Genomic DNA, 25666 nt, shown 5'->3' on the forward strand with positions numbered 1-25666 from the left:
TATTAGATAAATATTATCAATAACACTTTTTCGAACTTCGTAAAAAAAAGGTAAGTAAAAAAAATCAGATTTTTAATTATTATAAAGATGTGATATTATAAATAAATTGATTTAAAGTACACTTATTTTGTTTCACTAATTTATTTACTTGGCGAGAAATTATGTTGAGTAGAAATGTCAATTATCAAACATTTTAAACTCATTAACAACTTGTATTTATTCTACAATGATCTGTGGTTTTTTTTTAAACTTTTTTTTTTGTGTCTGTCATTAACTTTTAGGACAGTAAAAATGCTTGGATTTTCTTCAACAGTATTTTTTCTGATAGGAAAGTGAATCTAGTTGGTTCTTAGGGGGGGGGGGGGGGGGGGGGTTAAAAGTAAAAATTTCCCACTTGTTTTCAAAAGCGCCGTGAAAAATAAAATAAAAATTAAGGGAAACAAAGAAAACAGGAATTTGTACGCAAAATCTGTTATCGAAAAAATCGATTTTGGTTTTTGGTTTACCTCTAAAACAAATGACCGTAGGTACTTGAAATGTTATCTGAATGTTTATATTATCGTTTTCTATACACTATAACATTTTCCAAATATTTTTACTTATTTTGAGTTATTTACAGACATTTTCAGTTTCCATTTTTTTTAGTTTTTTTTTCTATAAATATCAATAAAATTTTATTTGTTAGTTAAAAAAGCTTGAAAATTTAATAAAAGACTCTTAGTATTGTTTCAAAGGCAGATGAAAAAAATTAAAAATCTATAGTCATAATTTTTTTTTATAAGCATTTAAAGTTCAAATAATGACAAAATTTATCAAATTTAAAATTAAATAATTATTTTGTATTTAATAAAATTTAACACCATCCATTGCAGTGACCCACTTGTAACCTAATGAACAGCAGAGCGACATCCACTTATCCACCTTTTTTTTATTTTGTTCACGTTATTTCGTTTGCCGTATCATAGGCATTGAAGTGTAATCGACTATGGTAATACGGGCCCTAATAGTATACAAACTAGAATGAAGATGATTGTTAATTAAATCCAACACTTACAATAATAATATGGATCTGTTGGAACAAAACATTACAATGGTTAAAATTAATAATTTTGAAGTTGAAACATTTGTTGATCTGATAAAATATTATTTTTTTTTAATATGTTTCAACAAAATTTGAATTCAATGATATAATTTCATTGTATAAGAAAAACGATTCTGAACGAAAACGGTTAGGCTCAGCCCAACTAAAAACAACATCAACAAAATCATCACATTTCTAAAACTTATTGATATGTACATCTTAATTTAAGGAACTATTGTATTATTTATAAGATGTAACTAATTTTTTTTTTTCGCAAGCTTATAACCTGTATCATGAATAAAAAAAAAATGGTATTCAAAATGTATGATTTTTAATGTGGATTTAGTTTTACGATAGGTAATACAATTATGTTTGTTCTTATGAATATTATTATTTTTTCGATGAGAAACAAGTATTTTATTTTTTCTTTAAATTGGAATACAATATTACGCCTAAATCTTATAAACAATTAAACGTTATATTTCTTACAATTTTATGTTGGTATGAATATGAATGATAATATAAATACAACGGCTCTAGTGTTTCTAGTCTTATTTATATAAAGAGGAGTTATAATGGTATAATGAATACTGTTAGTAATAAACTAATACTTAAGTGCTAGTATAGGTACTAGTAAATATTTTTTATGTTTTAAAATAAAAATGTGGGTTTAACTATTACCTCCACTTGGGATGTGTTTATCCGTTCCTCTCCCCACTCCACACCATGGCACGTGTGTATAGTTATTATATATTATCCTAATATATTATATATCACATTTTTGTAATGTATATTATTTTCAAAAACTTAATTTATGTGTCTTAAATTTTATTGTGTATGAAATATTAAGTTAAAATAACTTACTGTAGGATGATAAAAAAAGATCTTGTGGGTCCAATAGCTGCAGATCGACTAAAAACGTAATATTTTGTTATAGAATGCACGGTGATAAGTTACTTTAAAAAGTTTCTATTAGAACATATTTTGGTTGTTATCAAATTGTTTAAAAATGCAAGTGTCAAACAAAATGAAAAATATATTTTTAATAGATATATAAATAAAACATCTTATGTCTTATTATAACCTTAATTACCTTTATAAGTGGAATATTATATTTAAGTTTCAATTCATTAAAAAATATATATAATATTTAATTTATTAACAATAATAATTAATATAAATGTTATAGCAATAGGAAGATAATCATGAATATTATTTAAAAAAAAATATATAAAAAAATAGTTATTTTATTTTTCAAAATTTGCATAGTAGTTTTTTTGAAATTTATTTTAATACAATTTAAAAATTTAAAAATACTTTTTTTCATTTTTCACCTGAGTTCATACTTTGTTAATAATTTTAAAAGATACTAGAGATAATTTGAAGCAACTTTTTATATAGAAAACAATGTTTTTCAAAATTAATTGAATAAACAAATTTTTATAAGCACAAATTGATCTATAAGGTTTTACTTAAAATAGGTTCTTAATTTATCATTTTAGACAACAAAAGTGAAAATTCTTGAAATTTGTGAAAAATGTCTAAATTATTTTATCAAGCTATAACATTTATTTATATATGTATAGGTACGTGGAAATACTAACATAGACGAATAGTATACGAATATCTTGCGTAACAATCATAACCGTCCATAGAAACATCTAAATAGCAAAAATTATCTAAAAAAAAAAAAATATTCAAATATAAATGAGAAACCTATAATATTGAGTAATCATAATATTTATAGTAATAAAATAAAATAATAAAAATAAAATAAATATCGTATTTCAAGACGTAATATAAAGTAGGTATAATTTTTGTATATTATGTTTATGTACTATACCTACATTTTTTTTTGCTTTAATTTCGAAAAAATTAATAAGCATAATATTGTTATCAATTATAATTTTTAAAGGTTTTTGCACTTTTTTTTGTGATTTTGTTGTTTTTGTGCTCTTTAAAATCATTTGAAATATAGCCTGGGAAAAAATTGTTATAACGAATTTTAATAAAATAAAAATAAGATATGTATTTTATTAAATCTCTTATTAAAAATCTCTTTTAATTGTATTGCTTATCATTTGGGTAGTTTCATTTAATTTTATCTCTTTGGCGTCTCAACAACTAATATACATTTCAATTACCTATCACCCACTGTTTATTTTTATTGAAACTGGCCCTTTTTTCAAGATTAGGTTTTTTTTTTATATCATTCCTTTTTGCTAGTTTGAAGCTTCTGAGCTTATAGTGGGCGTTGTCTTTTATTTTTGTGAGGCACTATAATCGGGTAGTTTTTTATAAGTCACAGTTAAAAATCTTCCTTGTGCGTTGTGAAATTTCGGTAAGTGCTATAAACAAGAAAAAGAGGGAGAGGAAAGTTGTTATAGGTACTCAAAACAGTTTTGGCTATGTTGTACATTTGTAAGACGGAGACAATACGTGGGTAGCTCATGGTATAGCACGTCCTCTTAACAGTTAAGACACAAAAAAATACATTATTTTTAAAATCAAATATTAATACATTTGTCAACTCAGCTCAGAATCTATAGCGTCTAATTTCAAGGCGATATTATTTAAAACTACTCATAAGAATAAAATGTTTAATATATAAAATAAAATGTATTACAAGGAATCACGGCATAATTTTGGTTGATTGAATTAGACACCTTAACGATTATCATAAAAATGTAAAAACTATAAATTAAAATCATTATTATAAAAGAAAATTTCGTGATCGTTTGTGTAAGAACGAAAGTAAAATACTAAATTGTATCAACTTATTGTAAACTGGTTCCGATATATTTTGTTATGTTTTAGATCTAGAACAGTTGTGTAAACTATACAGGCGTAAAAAACAAATTTCGTATATCGCCTGTATACCATGTAAAAAAAGGTGGAGAAGTAAAAGACGCAATTTAATAACATTTGTAGGTGTGCCAAATCAAAACATATTTAAGTTTTTAGTTTCTGAAAGCTCCGATAAATGTATTGATTTAACAATTTTCTGTTTTTATTTTTTGTGTTAGTAGAAATAATTATTTGGTTTTCAACTTCAGTGTTATTTCTGTTAGGAAAGTGAATCTATTTTGTTTCTACTTTGAGGAGTCAAAAGTAAACAAAAGGAAAACTAGGTAACCCGGTCCCCCCACCACCATCATAGCACGGCCCTTCTTGCTCGTTGCTGTGTCACAGGTTTCCAAAAAATAAAAGTCGTAGTAGTAGGTTTCAAGGTTTGTATAATTTACTCAACTGGTATTGTTATTTGTTCTTATAACACAAAAAAATATTATGCAACAAGCTTACAATAAGTAAATACAATTTATTATTTTACTTGAAACATTATGGTTACGGACGCCCTGGCAATGTATCATAGGTCGTCAACCTATGTCGCGTAAAATACCATACTGGTAAAGGGCGTAGGTAAATTGAGTCCCAAACTAAATTACTGTTTTTCAAAAGCGATAAATTGAGTCCCTCGTATATTATTAGATAAGTTTTAAAAACCACCTATGTACGTCGTGCACCATTAGTTATTGTGAGCATATAAATACACCAATGTCACGTATTAATAATTAGATAATTTTCACAAAAATATATTTTTATTGACTTTGAAAAATCTATACATAATGCCGCACAACAAGTTTGGCCAGCAATTGATATTAAATTTTCACCTAGAACAAAATTGGTGGAAAAAAATACAATGCCTTGGCTTAAATACAAATTATAAAAAACAAAATTCGGAGGAAAGTAATTTTTAAAAATGTATTTTGATTTACCTAATATTTAGGCTGAATTTTCGACAACGTCTAATCGTACAACAAATAGTTTTGAATCATTTCACGCGAAGCTGAATAGTTTATTTTATATATCACATCCAAATATTTATATTTTTATTGATGCACTCAAAGAAATCCAATCTAATACATACATTCAAATAAGAAGTAGAGATCTATCGATAAAATCAAAACACAATATAGAAAAGGAAAATATATTAAGTGAGCAAATTACTAAGTACAAAAATAATCAAATTTGTAGACTTGACTTTATTAAGCTCGTATTATTAAAATATTTACACGTTTAATATCATATTATTATTGACAATATTAATTATTAAAAAAGGTGGGTAAGTTGATGTCACTCTGCTGTACAGTAGGTTACAAGTGGGTCACTGTAATGGATGGTGTTAAATTTGAATTCAATGATATAATATCATTGTATGAGAAAAACGATTCTGAGGGAAAACGGTCAGTCAGCCTATGATATTACCAACTATATTTGATGATATTATTGTGAAAAAAGTAATTTATATATAACCTACTTACGTGGAACCTTGTTTAAAATTTTCAATCCTTAGCTACAAAAGTTAAACATTTTATAAATTTTAAACTACAAAATAATTATTAAATTATAAATTTGATACATTTTGTCAAAATTTGAACTTTAAATGCTTATAAAAATAAATTGTGCCTATGCATTTTTAATATTTTTTAACTGCCATTAGAACGATAAATCAGAAGCCTTATATTAAATTTTCACCCTTTTTTACCCAAAAAATAAAATTTAATTGATATTTATAGAAAAAGAAAACTAAGCAAATTGAGAACTGACAATGTCCGTAAACAGCTCAAAAAGAGTCAAATTATTTTCAAAATTTTATCGTGTATAGAAAATGCTAATATAAACATTCAGTGAAATTTTCAAGTATCTAGAGTCATACATTTTTTAATTACAACAAAATAAGAAAATCGTTACACGAGAAATCGAGTGAATATAAAATGTTGTAAAAATATGAATTTCAAACGCTCATAAAAATTTAATTTGACTTTCTTGTAGACATTTTTTTTTGATAAAGGTAGATAAACTTATGGATAATCTTGTATTACATTTTCAAATCTTAGATTGAAAAAGAAAAGTTTTTATGAATTCTCAATTCAAAATAATTTGCTAATTTTAGTGAATTTTTCGTATTTTGTCAATATTTGAACTTTAAATGCTTATAAATAAAAACTGTGACTAAGGAATAATGACAAATTTCACTGTAACAATAGTAGGAGCCTTGTATTAAACTTTCATGCTTTTTTACCCAACATATAACATTTTATTGATATTTGTAGAAAAAAAACTAAAAAAAATGGAAACTGAAAATGTCCGTAAACAGCTCAAAAGAAGTCAAAATATTTGGAAAATGTTATGGTGTACAGAAAATGCTAATATAAACATTCAGTAAAAATTTCATGTACCTACAGTCATTTGTTTTAGATGTACCAAAAACCAAAATCGATTTTCTCAAAAACAGATTTTGCGTAAAAATTCCCGTTTGTCCTTAAATTTTCTTTTGTTTTTCACGTCGTGTTAGAAAATTACTAGGAAAGTTTTACTTTTGATCCCCCAAAGTACAAACGAGATTCACTTTCCTATCAGAAAAGCTACTGTTGAAGAAAATCCAAGCACTTTCACTGTCCTAAATGTGTTAATATTTACAAAAAAAAATAAGATGACCAAACTTATATAGCTGCCCGTTCATGAAGTGGCTTGACATAAGTCCATCCAAACTTTTGTTTTAGATTTTGAGTTTTATCTACATCCCCTATATTGAATAATATACGTTATATTATCATTGATTATAAAATATACCATATATTGATCACTGCCCGTTCATGAAGTGGCTTGACATAAGTCCATCCAAACTTTTGTTTTAGATTTTGAGTTTTATGTACATCCCCTATATTGAATAATATACGTTATATTATCATTGATTATAAAATATACCATAGATTGATCACTGGCCATTATGTATGCGCAGCAAAAGAAATGAATGAAAAATGGATGAGGCTGTTATGATTTATGATTTATGAACCACTGTCGTTAAGCATGTATGGTTAATTTTTAGTTACTAATGTAATGATATGCTCACACATCATTATAATAAATAAACTAAAATCTTACAGAATAATAAATAGCGGCCAGACTGTCGTTCGTAGAAATCGGTCATCCCTAATAAAACTATTGTCACCGACAAAAAGGTCTTTGCCGCCGAAGAGAAATCTAGTTCGGGGAAATACAAAAACGTTTGATAAAACCACCTACCACTCTTTGGTCGGCATATCCGTGTCGTCCCTTAAACCAGTGCATGAGCACCAACCATCAGAGTAACAACCTCTCAAGTCTCAAAAAACCGATTTCAACGAGCGACAACTGGACTCCTTATGCGAGCAATAATCAGTGCGTTCTTTAATTCAATTTTTGTATTTGAAGTATTACTTTGTTTCATCTAAAACCTAAAACTCCTACAGTATTATCTACAAACAACTGCGGATCAGGTAAGACATTTAATATAATATTTTATATTTATTGCATTTAATACATTATATGTGCTTTTTACATAAAATTACATTGTACGGTGTATTTGATCTAATTCTCGAATACACGATCTCGAGAGCCCTCCGAACACCTGGAGGAAGGTAATAGCTTAATTTTACTATTTTAACATCTGATTTTAATATAACTATCGACAGGAGTCGTATTTTTATTTATCTTATTTCTAAGTTATTACACTAATGTATTAGTATAGTAAGTATTTACAACCAATAATTATATGATAATTGATAGACACACATAATGTATGTAATAGATGTTTGAAATTAGGTAGAGATACACGGTAGATATACAGATCTAATGCTCTAAAATATCTATAATATAGATAAATAATAAATATAAAATAGCATACTTGATTTAAAATTTTTCACTCAATATATGGTCATCTTTTTTACAAAAAATAATTTAAACAAGATACGCAAAATATTTTAAGTAACTATCTGATACAAAACTTAATAAATAACCTAAAAAAAGTATTTTTGTATATTTCTGGTGGAGTTGGTTATTTTATGAGGTAACTAAGTTTTGTATTTATTTCGTTTTTGGATGTCCTCTCTGGATTATTAATATATTTTCTCTTGAAATTATTTGGATTATGTTGATATCATTTTCTTTTAGTTCTTTATGTATTTTTATGTTTTCTTTTATGTAAGAGTTGTTATTTATCTAGCTGTTCCAACCACTTATTTTTGAGATATTTCAGTCATTTATATTATCAGTTATATGTGTAGCAGTTATGTATAATATATGCTGAGAGTTGGACAACTGACAAGGCTAGGAGCATTAATAATTATTAGGGCTCGAATTTTAAAGCAAATGCTTCTTTATAAAATAGAAATCTAATTTTTACATTTACATTTGTTTCACGTAATTCTGATTCCAAAAAAACCATTTTATTTCTGCTTTTTTTTATGTAAATGCTTTTTTTGCTTTTTTCAGTTATTCTGAACTATGTGTGGAATTCTAACTCATCTAACTGTGGAATTCGAAGTGAGAGTTTTCACTTAAAAAAATGTTTGTTTAATTAATAAGAAATGTGAAAACCCGGAATACGGACTAAATGGTTGTATTGGATTATTATAGTTTTTGTTATCGGCTTGATTTTATATCTATGTATAATATAAATATAGATTTTATTGTAGATTATCGCATATAGCATATAGCCTGTAGAACCTACGCTCAGTACATATTATATAACATCGTTATCGACCAGTTCAAAATTTAAGTTTTAAAGGTTTTGTAATTTATAAAAAATACCTAAGGTTAAAACAAATTCATTTTAAAAATAATTAGTGTTAGAAATTGATGAAGAATTTTTTCAAACAGATCGATCGATTTTATATTGCAAACTTTGTGAAATAAAAGTGTCATATGAAAAATAACATAATGTACAACAGCATGTACGGAAAGAAAAACATGTGCAAGCTGTTAAAAGACACGAAAATATTGTCAGATACAAAGTAATGAATTTTTTTTTTAATTTAAATTAATTTTTCAATTTTTATTCATTGTTGTAACTAATTCATGAATTTTTGGTCATGCTTTTTTTTTTGCTTTTTTAAAAAATAAATATGCTTCATTTTTGCTTTTTTAAAACAATTTTGTGGTTTTTTTGTTATTTAATAAGCTTTAAAATCCGAGCCCTACTTATTATATTTTATTATCATAAGTCAATCCCCCCCCCAAAAAAAAAAAAACTTTCACTTTTAATCATGGGATGTTTGGGGTAAAATATTAATTAATACATTAAGTAAGTAACTGCATATTGTAACAAATTATTACATTTATGGTAGCTGTCGCACAAGTCCTTACTGCCGACCCAGAGGCGTCGACCGACTCGTTTACACTTAAATAATATTTTATCAAGTTTTATTGCCCCACGCTCTGACTGTCGGTCAACTAAGAAGTCCGGCGGCTAAATAACGTTATCGAGTATTTTTACAGATATCTGAAAGTAGCAATTACAATTGTTATGAATTTTTATTGAAAAATGAAAAATACACAACGTTCGATTTAAATAATAATTAGTCTCAATAAATCAGATAGCGTGAAAAAATCATTCGAAAACTTTTGCTGGCGTATTTATAATATTACATCATACCTTTAATAGGATCCTACTTTACTTTTTCATTAATTTCTAAAAATATACTTACTTGGTGTAGCTAAAGTATATAGAACAATATAATATATTCAAAGTTCAAACATATAACAAATTAATATTTTTTATTGTAATTCATAGTTTTAATTCCACACTTCGAGCTATATAGTTTGTTCAAAAGAAGGTTAGGGAAAATGCACAGAAAATAGGAAATAAAATGATTTAATTTGTTTTATAAGTGAGGTTATATTTCCTCTACCCTTATCCCTAGATATGATTGTGTTTTGATATTGATTTGAAAGTTAAAACAGAATGGTTATTTAGATATTGTTGCAACAGCCACAACAGCTGAGTGTCTATAAGCCTATAGTAGTTGAGAAATAATTTAACTTACTCTGAATATGGTTGTATAAAATTTTTGTTTAAATATACTATAAATGTGATTTTTAGCTTAGAACATAAGTATTCATATTACAAACATTTATCATAGTTAGTAAAAATCGTACTTACAATAATATTTTACTACATATGAAATATGTATATATAATAATTTTATTATTTATTTATAAATATAACAAAACATTAATTAGGAAACATTATTGGTTTATAATTTAATACTTGATTAGTGATTACGTCATATACCTACTTCATAACAATTATTGTGTATTACCTATCCTAAATTGTATGATATTTTCAATTTTGTTCAAATAAGAAGGTTAGGTGATAACATTATGACCATTCGCATTTAATACCAAGTTAAATTATATAAATCTTGACTATACATATCTAAAAAAAGGTTCTATGTTAATGTTGTAGTGTTACAATTGTTTATTTCTTCTTAAAACTATAATATAATATTATATTATGTAGGTATTTATGTATCTCAAAATCATATTAAAATACCTGTTTCTTCATGTCTCGTCAAATAATCATTAATTAACTTTTCAATTTTAGGTAAGTCTAAAAATAACACGTTAATAGTTTTACTAACCATGGGAAATATAACAAAAATTTTGAAAGTATAAATAGTAAATATCTTTCAAAATGAGTGGTGTTCAAATTATATTCACATAATATATCTAATTGTTGTTATAAACTAATGGCTCATCGTCTGATCATATTTTTAACAGTAATAGGTACAGTAATAGGTACCATGATAGTTGATAATGAAAAATGAATATCATTGGTTTTAAATTTTAATATATTTTAGTCATAGACTTGTTCATTGTTATTCCTTGGTACTGGTCAATGATTGTCAAAAATTATCGAAATACTTTTTACATTAATTGTATTTACAATTATATTTACCTATCTACAAACGCAGTAAAGCACAAAAGTTTAGTTATCTAAAGAGATTTGTTTCAAACAAATATGTCTAAACCTAGAACATTCAAGTCAAGAACGAATAAATTATTAAAGCTAGCTCAAAATGAAACGCATTTTGTTTCAAACAATATTTGGTAAGTCTTAAGAACATACAACAAATGTACCTTTAAAGTAAGATACCTGACTATTTATTTATATTATTTACGTTTGTTTGACGTATATCAATAACAATGATGCACGATAATTATTGTATGATTGGATATACTTATTTCCGATAAGACTTTTTGTTTCCAATAATTATTTGGTTTATTAGATGACTCTTTTTGATATAAATATACATTTAAAAACAAAATGTTCTATCGATGTATCCAACACGTTGTTTGGATAAGGTTCACAAAGAACCTTTTGTTTCTAGTAACTTTTTTAATAAGGGATGGATTAAATTGATTCCAAGACTAAAAAATAGAGAAAAATAATCCTTTACTGAACCGATAAAAAAACCATTTTTGACATTTTTCGATATAGAACTCTTTGATCCCAAGCCCGCGACAAGCAGAGTGAACAAACATTTTTCGGGGTAACCCCATACCACTCCACTCCACCAATCTAAACTTTAAATACTTTTAACGCATAAACTGCTGGCCCTAAATTCGATTTTTATGAATCAAATTACTTAGAAAAATATTCTGCTTTGGAATATGAAATTAAAACTCTATGCTGTCATTCAAAAAATAAAAAACTTAATAAAATATAAGGATAAAATATATTTAAAAATATAATTTTTTAATAAAAACGTTGTTTTTTTGACAACTTGAAACTATGAACAAAAATATTTTCAAAAACATTAATACTTTTTGAGATAGTGAGTGTTTTACGCTTAATGAATCACCCTGTATAACCTACGAGACCTCATCTCGGATAATTTGCTTATTAGCAAAAGTTGAATACAGCTAACGAGTTACTATAGTAATTTCGATCGATAACCAGACTCTGTTAACAAATCAGCTACCAAATTTACGAATCAATTTAAAATGTTACTACAGGTTTCTTAAAAGTAAACATGGATATTCAAATAATATCTAGCTATATATAGCCATATCGGTAAATGTATGTATATAATATAAAACAGTAGTATAGAAAAACGTATCGCCTAACACATTGGTATGCACTACCCAATACATTGCACAACGAAATCGTTTTATTATCCTCATATCCTTATCCTTTTTATATATATTCTATGATTTTTAAGTGAGTATAGTTAAATTTCCACCTGATTTGTCGTTGGGTTTTTTTTTCTAAAACTGTTGATAAATGTTGTATTTATTACTTTATTGAAACATGACGTGTATTTTTGGTTAACTTGTTATGTTTTTTTTTTGTAATTTATATAACACCTATTTTCATAAATAATTAGTATGATTTATATTTTATTTAAATGTTAATTTTCATTTTTTAATTTAGTTGTAATTGCTGTATTCGTAAACGCAAAAAAATTAAATTAAAAAATGTATACAAAATATTTATTTTTTCGCTAAATTTTTATGTGCGGCCCAAATAGTAAACTATTCAATATATTTGGGCCACTTGATACTTTGAGTTTGACATGCCTGATGTATTGTATGATGGTTTGCGATGTCTGCAGACCACTGTGGAAAACGAATTTAAATGTTATAACAACCATATAATTTATCAATGTAGTATAATATTAAGTATGTATTATTATTATTATTAAAGTATTATAAATTTAACCGTTAAAATGCCAGAAAAATCGTCGTTTATTCATTCTTGACACAAATACACACACACGCATACAAAACAAAAGCGTTATTTGTAGTTATAGGTATAGGTATTATATAGGTACTAATAATTATATACTTATAAATAACACCTATCACCTACTAACTTTAATAGGTATAGCACGCTTACTCGTATAGACGACACCGTCGTTAAAACGAACAACCGCACGCCTCATTAGATGCGTATTTTCGTATATATTATATAATTTGTATGTATATTTTACAGTTGTAGGTAATGATTTACGACTAAAATATGATATATGATAACATTATAGTTTATAATAAAATGTGCATACGTTACGACAGCACATTTTATTCACGTATTGTTATTCATTTCACAGAATTTGCTATTCCACATTGTTTTCTCATCACAGTATACTATTATGTTGGTACTTACAACTGCATGTCATATAAAATTCTGAACTACCTGATCATCGGATGTAATTTGTATATTTAAGTATGCACCGTAAAAATAATATTATGAATTAATTTAAACGTGCACAAAGTCAATACCTACTTATTTATTTGAAAATATTTTTACTTTATAATTATTTATTCACCTCCAAGAATGTATTGAAGCCAATGAAAAAGTCTTTATTAGTTATAAATACAGGAAGGATTTAAAGATTTTTCATATATTTATTGACTTTATGCAACTTATCAGGGGTGGAAAATTCGGTTGACTTATCCATAACAGAATTTGTAGAAAAAAATATATTTTCCATATTAAAGCATATTTTGGAATTATATTGAAAATTGTTTAATTGTTTCATATGTGGCTGAATGAAAATAATTTATCAGAGAAAATGTTTGTAATAATTATGTTTAAGGAAATAGTAATTATAAACACGAACATAAAATATATAAATAATTTGAAGTAAAAAAACATATTTTCAGTATATTTAATAAGTTTAAGGACAATTTAGTGGACATTTTAAGATTTTTTTTTTGAACATATTACAATCATATTTTAAACTTTTAAAAACCTAGAAATACGGTCTTGTGTTGTAAATAATAGTAAAACAAGTTTTAATGTTAAATGGAATTTTATGATGAGCTTATGCACTTCATTGTATAGTTTTATTTTATGTTTGTAAAAGACATACTTAACTAAATCTTTACACAACAACTAATAGTGAATACCTGGGAAAGTTATTTTTATATTTAAAATAAATACTAAATTATATCCTTAGGAAAATATGGTAAAAAAATACATATTTTGTTAGTTCCTACACGATAGAAAAAGGTAGATTAACCTGGGGTATAATGCATGAATCTAGGACAAAATATCCAAGGACAAAATATCCTATACTAAAATATCCAAGTCAAAATATCCAAGGTTAAAATATCCAGGGATAAAATAATCAATGTATAGGACGAATTATCCAAATAAAAAAAAAATCATAAAAATCTATAAATCTGTAATTACATGATTTTTTAAAAAAATTTTCTGTATTTATTCTTTAGATAAATATTCATTTTTAAATCATTAATAATACTTTATAACATAGTAATAAAATAATAATAGTAAAAATAATATGTTACATTGCATAATATAATATCTATACTCTATTAGGTATAATAACGATAGGCTTTAGTTATCGGTGTTACATAGCAATTACGTACATCATATCTGTAATCTATATCGTAGTGGTCATAATAAATTAGTACAAGATGACAATTTTATCTAAAATTATCTGCTTTCATCGGTGTAGAAGCAAAGTATTGATTGCAATTATTGCAGTTTACCGTTAACTATCGTAGAATTATTTTGTGCAGTGTGTCAGTGTGACTTGTATAATATTTATTGTGCTATAATACTTGTGAAGTATTATTAATTCAAATAAAGGGGGATTAAAGGCATGTTTATATGGCTATATGTACGTTATAAAATATAAAGGAAAAGAAAAAATATCATGGCGATGTGTGAAGTCTTAAAATGCCCAGTTATTTGTCAAACCACATTAGATTACAGCAACCCACGTATAGCAAAACAACATTTGATGGTATGTAAAAGTAATCAGAATGATGTAGATGTCACAAAATGTTTAGATATTATGCTAAAAACCATTAAAACGAATGAAATAAAACCAGCTGAAGTATTTGCCAGAGAAGTTGCAAATTTACCACGAGAAGTTGAAGCACGAATACCGCCGGAAGAAATTGTAAAACGAAGATTACGTCGACAAAAATCAAATAATAATCCTGTGAGTCCAATTAGTTTAGCTGATTTAGTATTCGAAGTTGATTCCGAGTGTGTATCTTGGTGATACAAATTTAACAAGATTTTTGTTGTACGACAATGGTGTAATGGCAGAAGAACGAATTGTTATATTTGCCACTGATAACGGTCTTCGATATTTAACTAAATCGTCTACCTGGTATATGGATGGAAATTTTTCCCTCGCACGCAACATATTTCAACAACTTTATGTCATAAGACTATAAATAAATAATGTTTTCATTACAGCTATTTATATTATATTAGAAAAAAAAACACAAACAACATATGAAAAGATGTTATCTATTATAATGGAAAAATGTGAAGAACTAGAAATGTATCCGGATCCAAATACTATAAATTGTGATTTTGAAAAAGCCGTTATAAATGCGATAAAAATCACATTCGGAGATGATATTAAAATACAGGGTTGCTTTTATCATTTATGTCAAAGTACACAACGGCAAGTACAAAAACTGGGATTGGAAACATATTACAGAGAAGATGAGACGTTCAGTAAATTTTGTGCGATGTTAGACGGGCTTGCCTTTCTCCCTGTCAACGATATTGAAAAAGATAATTAACATGCATACAATTATAAATTAATTAATTGTTCTATTGTACTTATATATTTTTATTTTTTTCAGGATTACTTTATTTAAAAGATATCATGCCAGACAAAGCCAAAGAACTGGTTACATATTTTGAAAATATATATATTGGAAGTACTAAACGTATAGGACGTAAACAACGTAAAATATCTGCTTTATATTCGCCATCGGTATGGAATGTTATGGAAACAACTTTACGTGATGGTAACCGGACAAATAATCAATGTGAAGGATGGAATCATAGGTTTTCAAATTTAGTTGGTACTTAGGCATACAATATTTATACAAGATTATTGTCGTTATATTATTGTAACCTATATTTAAAATTTAAATTTCTAGGTATAATCATCCAAGTATTTGGACTCTAATAAAAAAATTGCGCCTGGAGATAGCCGCTGACGAAACAAAAATTGCACCAAGAAAGTTAGGGACATTGGATCCACCACGAAAAAAACCAAAATATGTAAAGATGCAAAAAAACTTAAGCTTCTTTGTATTGAATATATGAATGGTGAAAAAAAATTAAGATATTTTTTTAATTGCAATAGCAAATAAAATACGATAACTTATATGATATTAATACGATATTTATATAACTAAATTATAATAATATAAGTTATATAGTTTTAAATAATATACATAAGATTAATTAAATACGTAAGGTGCTTGTATGGGTTGAAATTCTTTATTATACCTTTTACTTGTACTTGGTGGAGATTCATTTGAAAATTTGAAATGTCAATATCAGGACAACATTTACAATTTCAATAATTATTTTTACAAACCTCCATAGAGCTTTGGAGGACGTACGAAATCAGTTTGGTACTGTTCATAAAATCGTAGCCAACGTAAAAAAAATATTTAAAAAAGCACCATCACGTATAAAAATTTCCAAAAATTACGCACCGGAGATTACTTTACTTTCAGAACCAATCATAACTCGTTGGGGTACCTGCATCAATGCAGAACTTTATTATTGTAAATACTATGAAAAAATGTGTGATGTTGTAAATATGTTGGATGAATACTAATTAATACCTAACATTATTTAATAATCGCTGTATTCAATAAATTCAATTTTTTTAAATTAGATTCTGTGAATAAATTTAGTATAACAGCTCCAAATCATCAAAAAAAAAATATAAATAAAATATTTATGATTCAAAAATATTTTTTTTTTTATAATAATACCTTAAAATATATATTTTTTATAAAATAATATATGCATATTATACCGCATATTTGCGTTTTATTAGTGCATACGTATGCACATATTTCATTGTTTTTTAGCACATAATGTTCCGAGTCCTGGTGATAAGTAATAAGTAATCTAGTCCCTCCAAATCAGTTATCCAAATTGCGCCTATGGTTATTGTTGAAGATCTAACACGATCGATGCACTTACACTACACTGCACTATACTTCGCGAATTATTATTGCTGTACACAAACACGCGATTCGTATCAATAATTAATGTATTATACATACACGACTTTATTATAAATACCTTACTACTGGGCCCATAACCTGTTGAAGTATACAGATATACAGAAACTAAAGGTAAATAAAAACAAGATCGGATATATGTAATAATATAATAATTTGTATATTGATATGAATAACTATAGTGCTCCGAGGCGTAATATAAAGCAACGACTAATCGTCCTACAGGCTACTACATAGAACGAATATGCTATAGAAATATAAAATGCCTATTCAGCGTCTACTGTACTACAGTATGAATAATTTGCTTATAATCTAGATAATACAGAGTGTGTTGTTTACATTCAACAGTTATTTAATACTTATATTAAGTAAAAATTAATAGTATATATAGCTGCAAAAAATAATTTAATACCTGTTACTCATTAAATTCACGTCATGTTTTAAGGAAGTTTCACAACTTCCGACTTCATCTTTCACTTCTTTCCTATAAATCAATAAAAATAGTATATTTAAATAACTTAAATAACTAGAATAAATATTATGAAGACAAATATTTACATTTTTGGAATAGCGCCTATTATTAAAATCTTCCGTTTATTTTAAAAAGTAAAATGATCTGGAGAAAAGTGTGAACTACAAATTCGATGACAGTCTTTAACAACTTCTTTTATACTTAAGAAGTCAATCCAAATTGTTCGTCTAGTTTCATCCTTAAGAAACCTATAACAATGTACCTATGTCAAAAATATAAACTTAAAATTATATTGTTAAATAAAACAAAATTTTAATTTATGACTCACTGATGGAAACTGATGTCTTTGTGTGTATTTGATGCACTACAACACAATATACAACAATGGACCATGATCTCGTCTTACAGTTAATACGATACAAATTACAATTAATTAGGTAGGTACACAATGTAATTTAAGTTTCCATTTTCCAAAGAAGAACATTCTAAATGTTTATCACGTTTGGCCATTATAACATAATCATAATAACAAAAATGTTTGACTAGATAGCAATATTATTTAATTGCTTAGGTATACAGTGAGATATACCTACACAATAATTTATTTTGCGATTTTTGCCCCATGCGCCATTATAATACCCCAAGTTACTCCACATATGTATGTTCCTACAAGGTAAAAAACAGGTACATATGTTAATGCGTACACTGTAGAAATAATATATAATATTATGTACGTTCCGGTATTTTATTTATTTATTCATTTATTTATTAATACGGACAAAAGTCCAATTCACAATATATTTGTATAGATAACAATAATATAATATAATTTAAAATAATAAAATATAACATAATAATAGATGAAACGATTAATATATAGAATAATAGGAATAATAGGAATAATAATAATAATAATAATAATAATAATAATAATAATAATAATAATAATAATAATAATAATAATAATAATAATGATTATAATAATAAAAATAATAATAATAATAATAATAATAATGATTATAATAATAAAAATAATAATAATAATAATAATAATGATTATAATTATAATAATAATAATAATAATGATTATAATTATAATAATAATAATAATAATAATAATGATTATAATAATAAAAATAATAATAATAATAATAATAATAATAATAGTAATAATAATAAAATACATTCAATGTTTATTAAAATAATTTACTATTTTCCGAAGACATTAAAATATTTATGGGGTCGTATGACGTATACTTTTTAGATGAATGAGGAATATAAAATAAATTATTGTTGCGAGTGTAGTGGTTTTTGACTTTGAAATTTAATTGACTTAATAAAAATGAATCAACAATCTTGTTATTTAGCAATTTGGTGAGAAAGGTGTTGTATGATAAGTGTCTACGTACATTTAAAGGTTCTAAGTTTAATAATTTTAAAATATTTTCGTAACCAGAGTGAGGAGTTCTTTGAATATTACATTTATGACCTATCAATCTGAGAGCTTTATTTTGAACTTTTTCAAGTTGATCATTATGTCCTACATTGTTGTGGTCCCAAATTAATGGAGCGTATTCTAATAAAGAGCGGACTAGTGAGGTATATAGACATTTTAAAGTAACTGGATCACGAAAATCGGAACAGTTTCTTTTTATCATACCAAATACAGCTAAAGCTTTATTTTTAATCGCTGATACATGAGCATTGAATAATAGCTTGGAATCAAATAAAATCCCTAAATCTTTAAACAATGACGAACGATTTAAGTTAATGTCACATATATGGTAATTAAAATGCAAGGGATTGTGCTTTTTGTAGTAAGTAACAATTTGGCATTTATCAATATTTAATGAAAGACTATTTGAAGTACACCATTCGTTAAATGAAGCTAAATCACTTTGAAGAAGATTAATATCATCGGGGGAAGAAATAGCTTTGTACATTTTTGCATCGTCGGCAAATAATAAAATGTTGGAGTGTGTAATGGAGGATACAGCATCATTTATAAATAAATTAAATAGGAGAGGGGAAAGGTGATCGCCTTGAGGTACTCCAGAAATTACGTTTATAGGTGTTGATATAAAATTTTTATATTCGACAAATTGGATTCTTTGACTTAGGAAAGAGTTAAACCATGATAATAGGGGATTTGCAATGCCGATTTCCTGTAGTTTATTAATTAATAAATCGTGGTTTACTCTATCAAAGGCTTTTTCAAAATCAGTATAAATAACATCTGTTTGTTGATTATTAGAGAATGATTGTATTATATGATGTTTAATAGTTATTAAATTAGTAAGACATGATTTATTATTGCGAAATCCATGTTGTTGTGGTGGTAAAATATTTTTAAATATGGGCGTAAGCATAATATCATTTATTATCTTAGAAAATATTTTTGGGAGAATAGAAATTATTGATATGGGACGGTAGTTTGAGATAAGGTATTTTGAATATAGTATGATGGTTATACAATAAAAATCGCAAAATTTTCACAAACAAATATATGATGAATGATGATTATATATTCTAACATAGGTTTGCCGTGTAGGAACTTACATAAGTGTCAATATATCTAAGGCAACACTTGTCAGTTTTGAGATATAAATTTTGAAAATTAGTACTCCCGACCGTGTCCCCGGTAGACGGGCCATTTGGTAAAACGCATATTTTCAAAAAAATTGTTTTAACATGTTCCGGCAGAGCTAGCGCTTTTTAAACTATATCAATAGAAAGTGGTGATTAGCGTACGCCGTACAGGTTCAGAGCCCAATTTGGCATAAAAAAACGATTTCATAGAATTTATTATCATAATAATTTATATGTTTATAGTTTTTTATATGTATACAATTGACGTAGGTAAATACTTTTAGGCAGCTTTATAACTTTAACGTTTTAATACCAAAGAATAGATTATGTAGCAATTGGTCTTAGATAAATTGTACCTATACAGTTTATCTTTGGTCTTTCTAGATAGTAACCTAGACTTAAACAATGAGACCATAGTAATATTTACTTTATTAGCAGACTTTAGGCCTACCCTTGGATTCCTCGTGCATGCAATTTACACTATTTACATTAACGCCTAGATATTTAAAAGAGTTAACTTGTTGAAAGGTGAGACCGTCAACTTCCAAGTCTTTCATATATTCTTCGCTTTTCGTCTTCCTCGACAGAAACATGTATTTGGTTTTTTCTTGGTTAACTGAGAGTCCCATTCGCTTACTGGCATTCACTAGACCAATTAGTGTCTGAATTACGTTTTGTCTAGTATCTCCAAGGAGTACCAGGTCATCTGCATAAGCTAGGCATGTGCACCTCTCAATCCTCATTCACTTCTATTCTTTGTTCTCTAGGTAAACTCCTTATGATTTCTTCTAAAGCAAGGTTAAATAATATCGACGAGAGGACGTCCCCTTGTCTAAGGTCATTTTTAACTATAAAAGGTTCTGAAATTTCTCCCATTATCCGAACAACATTTTGGGTATTATTATTGCACATTTCAATTAATCTTATGAGTTTTTCAGGAATTACAAAATTCTTTAATACAGTCCACAATTTGCTGTGGTTTATATTATCGTAAGCTTGTTTGAAGTCCACGAATACTAAGTGAACATCTTTGTTATACTCATGATGTTTCTCTAGGGTCTGTCTTATAGCAAAAATATGATCTGTGATTGATTTCCCCTTTATGGGGAAATTTTATATTAAATGAATTGTAACGATTCGCAGTTTACTGACTCGTCATTTATGTCACACTCGGCGAATTTGCTTAGGTAAACAGAAAACAGGAACGTAGAGTACGAGCATATATATTATTGGCATAGCAGCCAGTCGAGGTTTGAACCGTGAAATAGAGACTATACATCAGTCTACTATAGTCATATTTATAATATTATTAAACGTAATTAATTGATTAACTTTAAGTATAATATAATAACGTACCTAATAGTTAAATTATAATAATTCAGTATTGTTCAACTCGTACTCCGCTACTCCTGTTATCTTCAATATACTACCCTTAAGAACAGGGTTACTCAGGTGATAGTGTATTTTATTGGTTATAATATTATAATTATTTTAGTCTTGAATAAAACATTGTATTCATTGCTATATCGTGTTAATTGTGTTAGTTTATGAACGCAGGTCATAAGTTTCTAGGACCTGTAAAATATAACTCAGAAAACTTTATTTATATCAATTCAACAACCCGGATCTAAGGACCGGTTCGTGTAGTGGGAATAGCCAACCAACTACTCCTTAACTGGATAGAGTTAGGTATAAATATCGACAGCCACTGGGTTTGACAGCCGAGGAGGTGTGTTGCAATTTGGTGGAGTCGCCGGGCAAATATTTAACAAATATTTAATCCCCCATAATTGTTCATAATTACTAGCACAATTATATCGATTTTGGTACTTATCAAGGAACAGTTTGCGTCTTTGTTTGTTTAATGACAATATTTAATTTGGAAGCCACATTAATTATTATGTTCAAAAATTTTAATTTAAACAATATAGTATAATTATAAAAATCTATTTTTTTTTAGCAAATGTTTAAGTATTATTTTAAAAGAGCGGGTAATAATCAAACCATTCATATTAATTCTCAACGTACTTGGTCAATTTTAAGCTTGGATAAGTCTATAGATGTCTGTAGTTTAACGCCAAACGTATGTATATCTTATATTAAAACAGTTAAGTATTCAGAGATCGCTGAAGCTTTTTCTCAGAGTAGGAATATAAAATTACCCAGTGACGTTATAGAAATCGCTAAACTTGACTTTGGAATTCTTTTTTCGTTAGAACTTCCAAGTAAACTCAAAAAAGAAGAATTTACACACAAGTCGTTAGAGGAAAAGATTGAATTACTTTCTGTACCTAAATCCTTGTACCTTTATTATTTTTTTATCTAATGACGATCTAATACAAATTTTACGATTTTTAAATAAGGAATTTTCAAAAAATAGCGAAACCGTAGAATTACGACTTTTAGTAAGATCTATTTTAAACAAAAATCAAAGTGAGGACGATAACGATAGTGTTTACGCCCTAGAATTTGACCGTAACACCCGAAGGACCACTCGGTGATGCCCGAGAAACGATTTTGTTATGAGGTGGTTAATGAGTTTGGCCTATGTCACCCCTACCGCCTACTCTTGTCATAGGTAGGCAACCATATGTGCTTTCGCCTAATGTTTGGTGGGTAGGCAATTCTACGCACCACGACGACACCGACGACGACGGAAAGGAACTATCGAAGGAGTGAGGAAGGTGCAGGCTAGTTATGGGGAGGGGGTCTCTGTGGCCGATTCAGTTTGGTGCAATGACCACAGAGCTCACAATAATAGGGATGATTCTTAACAACTACCTTAACCCTATTGCAGTCTTGAGACGACCCACTGATTGACGCTGTTGGCATACATCGACCTGGACGACCTGGGGCGGCCTCTCACACACCGTATGTACGGTGCTGGCGGACTTATGCGGCAGCTACTAATGGCACCGATGTGGTCGCAGTAGTACCATGAAGTCGACCTGACGACCTAGGGCAGCCTCTCACACAACGTATGTACCTACGTTGCTAGCGGACTTACGCGCGGAATCTGACGGCACCGACGTTGACAACAATGACCTCCCAAGGATGACGACGAGAATAGCAAGAAAAGTAAAGACTTACGATTTGTTGGAGAGCGTATCTTTATTCAGCATCCCAGATATTTTATAGCACCATACAATATAATAATAAAAATAATACTAATTGAGCAACCGTGTGCACTATAAAATATACAATAAATAAATGAATATTTTGTGGTACTCGCTTTAATAGCGGGCCACACATAAAAATCACGGATCGCTGTATTAGCAGATCACAAAGTATAAATTGTTTATAATAGCAATATTATAGATCGCTATATCAGCGGATCATAAAAAAATATATAATATATAAAAGTATGGACGCTGTAACAACGGAACAAAAAAAGAACACGAATAATAATAATAATTGAATAAAAACAATAATGATAATAAGGGCGTTGGCCGCTGAATGTAAACAAAAAAGGTACAAATCTACTATTGATAATATTATAATACTATCTGAGGCAAAAGGCCGACAGATAATTTATAAGACAAAACACAAAGAGAATAGATATATCAAAAATTATAACAATAATCCAATTATAATAATCGTTTTTACATTTCAATAACGGCATGAAGGAGAGAAGATGAGTGGACGGAAGAGGAGGAACGATGTCGCCGTAGCGCAGACTTGCGTCCCGCGATAAGCGTTAATTGCTTGGCGCGAACAGATAGTGATACAGATTTTATACCTAAACCTTTTAATATTGAGTGGAGATCACCTGTTATAACGCGTTCAAAAAAGAGGGATACCGATTTAGTTGACCCAATTAATATTAACGATAGACTAGAAATTTTCAACATGTCCAAACCAATTTTTTTTAAACCCGAATTTTATAGTGGTGAACCAGACGAATGTGTCAACGAATTTATTGAAAATTATAATTTGATATCTGTGGCTAATGAGTGGTCTGATGATAAAAAAATAATGTATGTCCCAATATATCTCAAAAAAGCGCAAAGGCATTCTATCAAAATTATATCATAAATAATCCTACACCAACATGGAGTCATTTTGAACTAGCACTCAAGGAATATTTCATTTTACCGGGGAGGACCAGAATGCTTAAAGCAAAATTAACAAACAGAAAATTAAAATTAACCGAAACAGTTTCGCAATTTCTAGCGGATTTCCAATTATTAGCCCATAAAGTTAACCCTAAAATGACGGACACGGAAAAAATTGATTTAATATTGGAAGCACTCCCACCCGATTTTTATAACCCAGTCGCATTAATGAATAATAATACACTCTCGGACTTACAAAAAAATTTGCGTAAGGTAGAATCAGCAAAAGCAACGGTAAATGAATGAAATAACACTCATAATTTTGATGCTCTTAAACCAGAAATAGAATCTTTAAATCAAAAACTGGTAGAACAAAATGCTTTTGTTGCTAATCAATTATCATATAATAATAATGGCTATACAAATAATAATCGCAATAATTTTAAAAGATATAATTATAATAACAATAATAACAATAGATATCTGAATTATAATACAAATAGAGAAAGAAACTTTAACGACTCAAATAATTTTAAGAATAATAAATTTGATAGAAATAATTATTACCAGTCAAATGAAAACTTTAATGGTAAACAACATTTTAATAACAGGCAGTTCACGGGTAATCAAAATCGTAACACAGGTTTTAAAAATAATAATAATTTTCAACAACCACATACCATGAATAATGTTAATAAAAGTAAATTTTATAATTCACTACATCAAAGTTATGATAATAAAAAGTTTAATTATTCAAATCAGCATTATAAGCCAGATAATAATATGAATAATCATAATCAATCAAATCACTTACCCGAAAACACCAACCAAGGCCCTTACTCGGGTCAAAATAATGATCCATCGAATAAAAAAACATTTAATAATCAAAAAAACAAGTAAGTCGTGAGGTAGACATTAGGCTGACATTTATCTCCTGACAATTTTATGAAAAATCCTAATTTTGACGCACTTAAAAATTCAAATGAAAAGAATGCTGAACAGATTTCTAGCTGTACTGAGAATGTTAACGAGGTACCTATTCCAGCTATTAGATTAGAAGTAGTTGGATTTATAAATAATAAAGAAACCCCTTTCATATTAGATTCAGGTGCAGCTATTTCTGTTATTAACATCGAATAATTTCAAATAAAAAATGCCTTTATCGATACAAAAAATGTTAGAGTTCATACAGCTAATGGCTCGGTTCTAAAAGTAGAAGGAAAAATGGATATTAATATACTATTTCACAATTTAATTTTCCCAATCCAGTTTGTATTAGTTTCTAATCTTGCTGGACCAGCGTTACTTGGTACAGATTTTTTGAGTAAATATAGAGTACAATTAGATTTTTTTAATAAAGAAATAGTTATGTACAAAAATATAAATAATAAAGTAAAATTTAAAATTGGAGCTAAAAATGATATTTTAAATAGTTGTGAAATTGTAGACGATAGTTTTAAACAACATAAAGAATCTACAGAAACTAAGGAAAATAAAATCAAAGTAAATACTAGAAATACCAAAGTAAATAATTCAATTTTAAACGAGCAAAATGATAATATTATACTGTTAGAAAAATTAGCTAAACAAGTTCAT

The 25666-nt window shown here is 27.5% G+C and overlaps 1 protein-coding gene, 1 long non-coding RNA gene and 1 pseudogene across 2 annotated transcripts; 2 read left to right on the forward strand and 1 right to left on the reverse strand.

The window, feature by feature from the left end:
• Positions 1 to 1945: 1945 nt before the first annotated feature.
• Positions 1946 to 3828, reverse strand: LOC132944265 (uncharacterized). Its single transcript, XR_009664437.1, has 3 exons — positions 3708 to 3828; positions 2686 to 2760; positions 1946 to 1993 (listed from the first exon to the last, which is right to left on the reverse strand). It is a non-coding gene; the product is annotated as an uncharacterized LOC132944265 (long non-coding RNA).
• Positions 3829 to 15176: 11348 nt separating this feature from the next.
• On the forward strand, positions 15177 to 16016 carry LOC132944653 (uncharacterized). The gene is made up of 3 exons (XM_061014116.1): positions 15177 to 15470; positions 15542 to 15767; positions 15845 to 16016. The coding sequence occupies exons 1-3, from the start codon at positions 15194 to 15196 to the stop codon at positions 16014 to 16016; spliced, it is 675 nt and encodes a 224-aa protein (XP_060870099.1). The 5' UTR covers positions 15177 to 15193.
• Positions 16017 to 23864: 7848 nt separating this feature from the next.
• LOC132944654 (probable cyclin-dependent serine/threonine-protein kinase DDB_G0292550) lies at positions 23865 to 25210 on the forward strand (annotated as a pseudogene).
• The last annotated feature ends 456 nt before the right edge of the window (positions 25211 to 25666 follow it).

This window comes from Metopolophium dirhodum, chromosome 5 (assembly GCF_019925205.1).
Source record: "Metopolophium dirhodum isolate CAU chromosome 5, ASM1992520v1, whole genome shotgun sequence".
NCBI classification, from domain to species: domain Eukaryota; kingdom Metazoa; phylum Arthropoda; class Insecta; order Hemiptera; family Aphididae; genus Metopolophium; species Metopolophium dirhodum.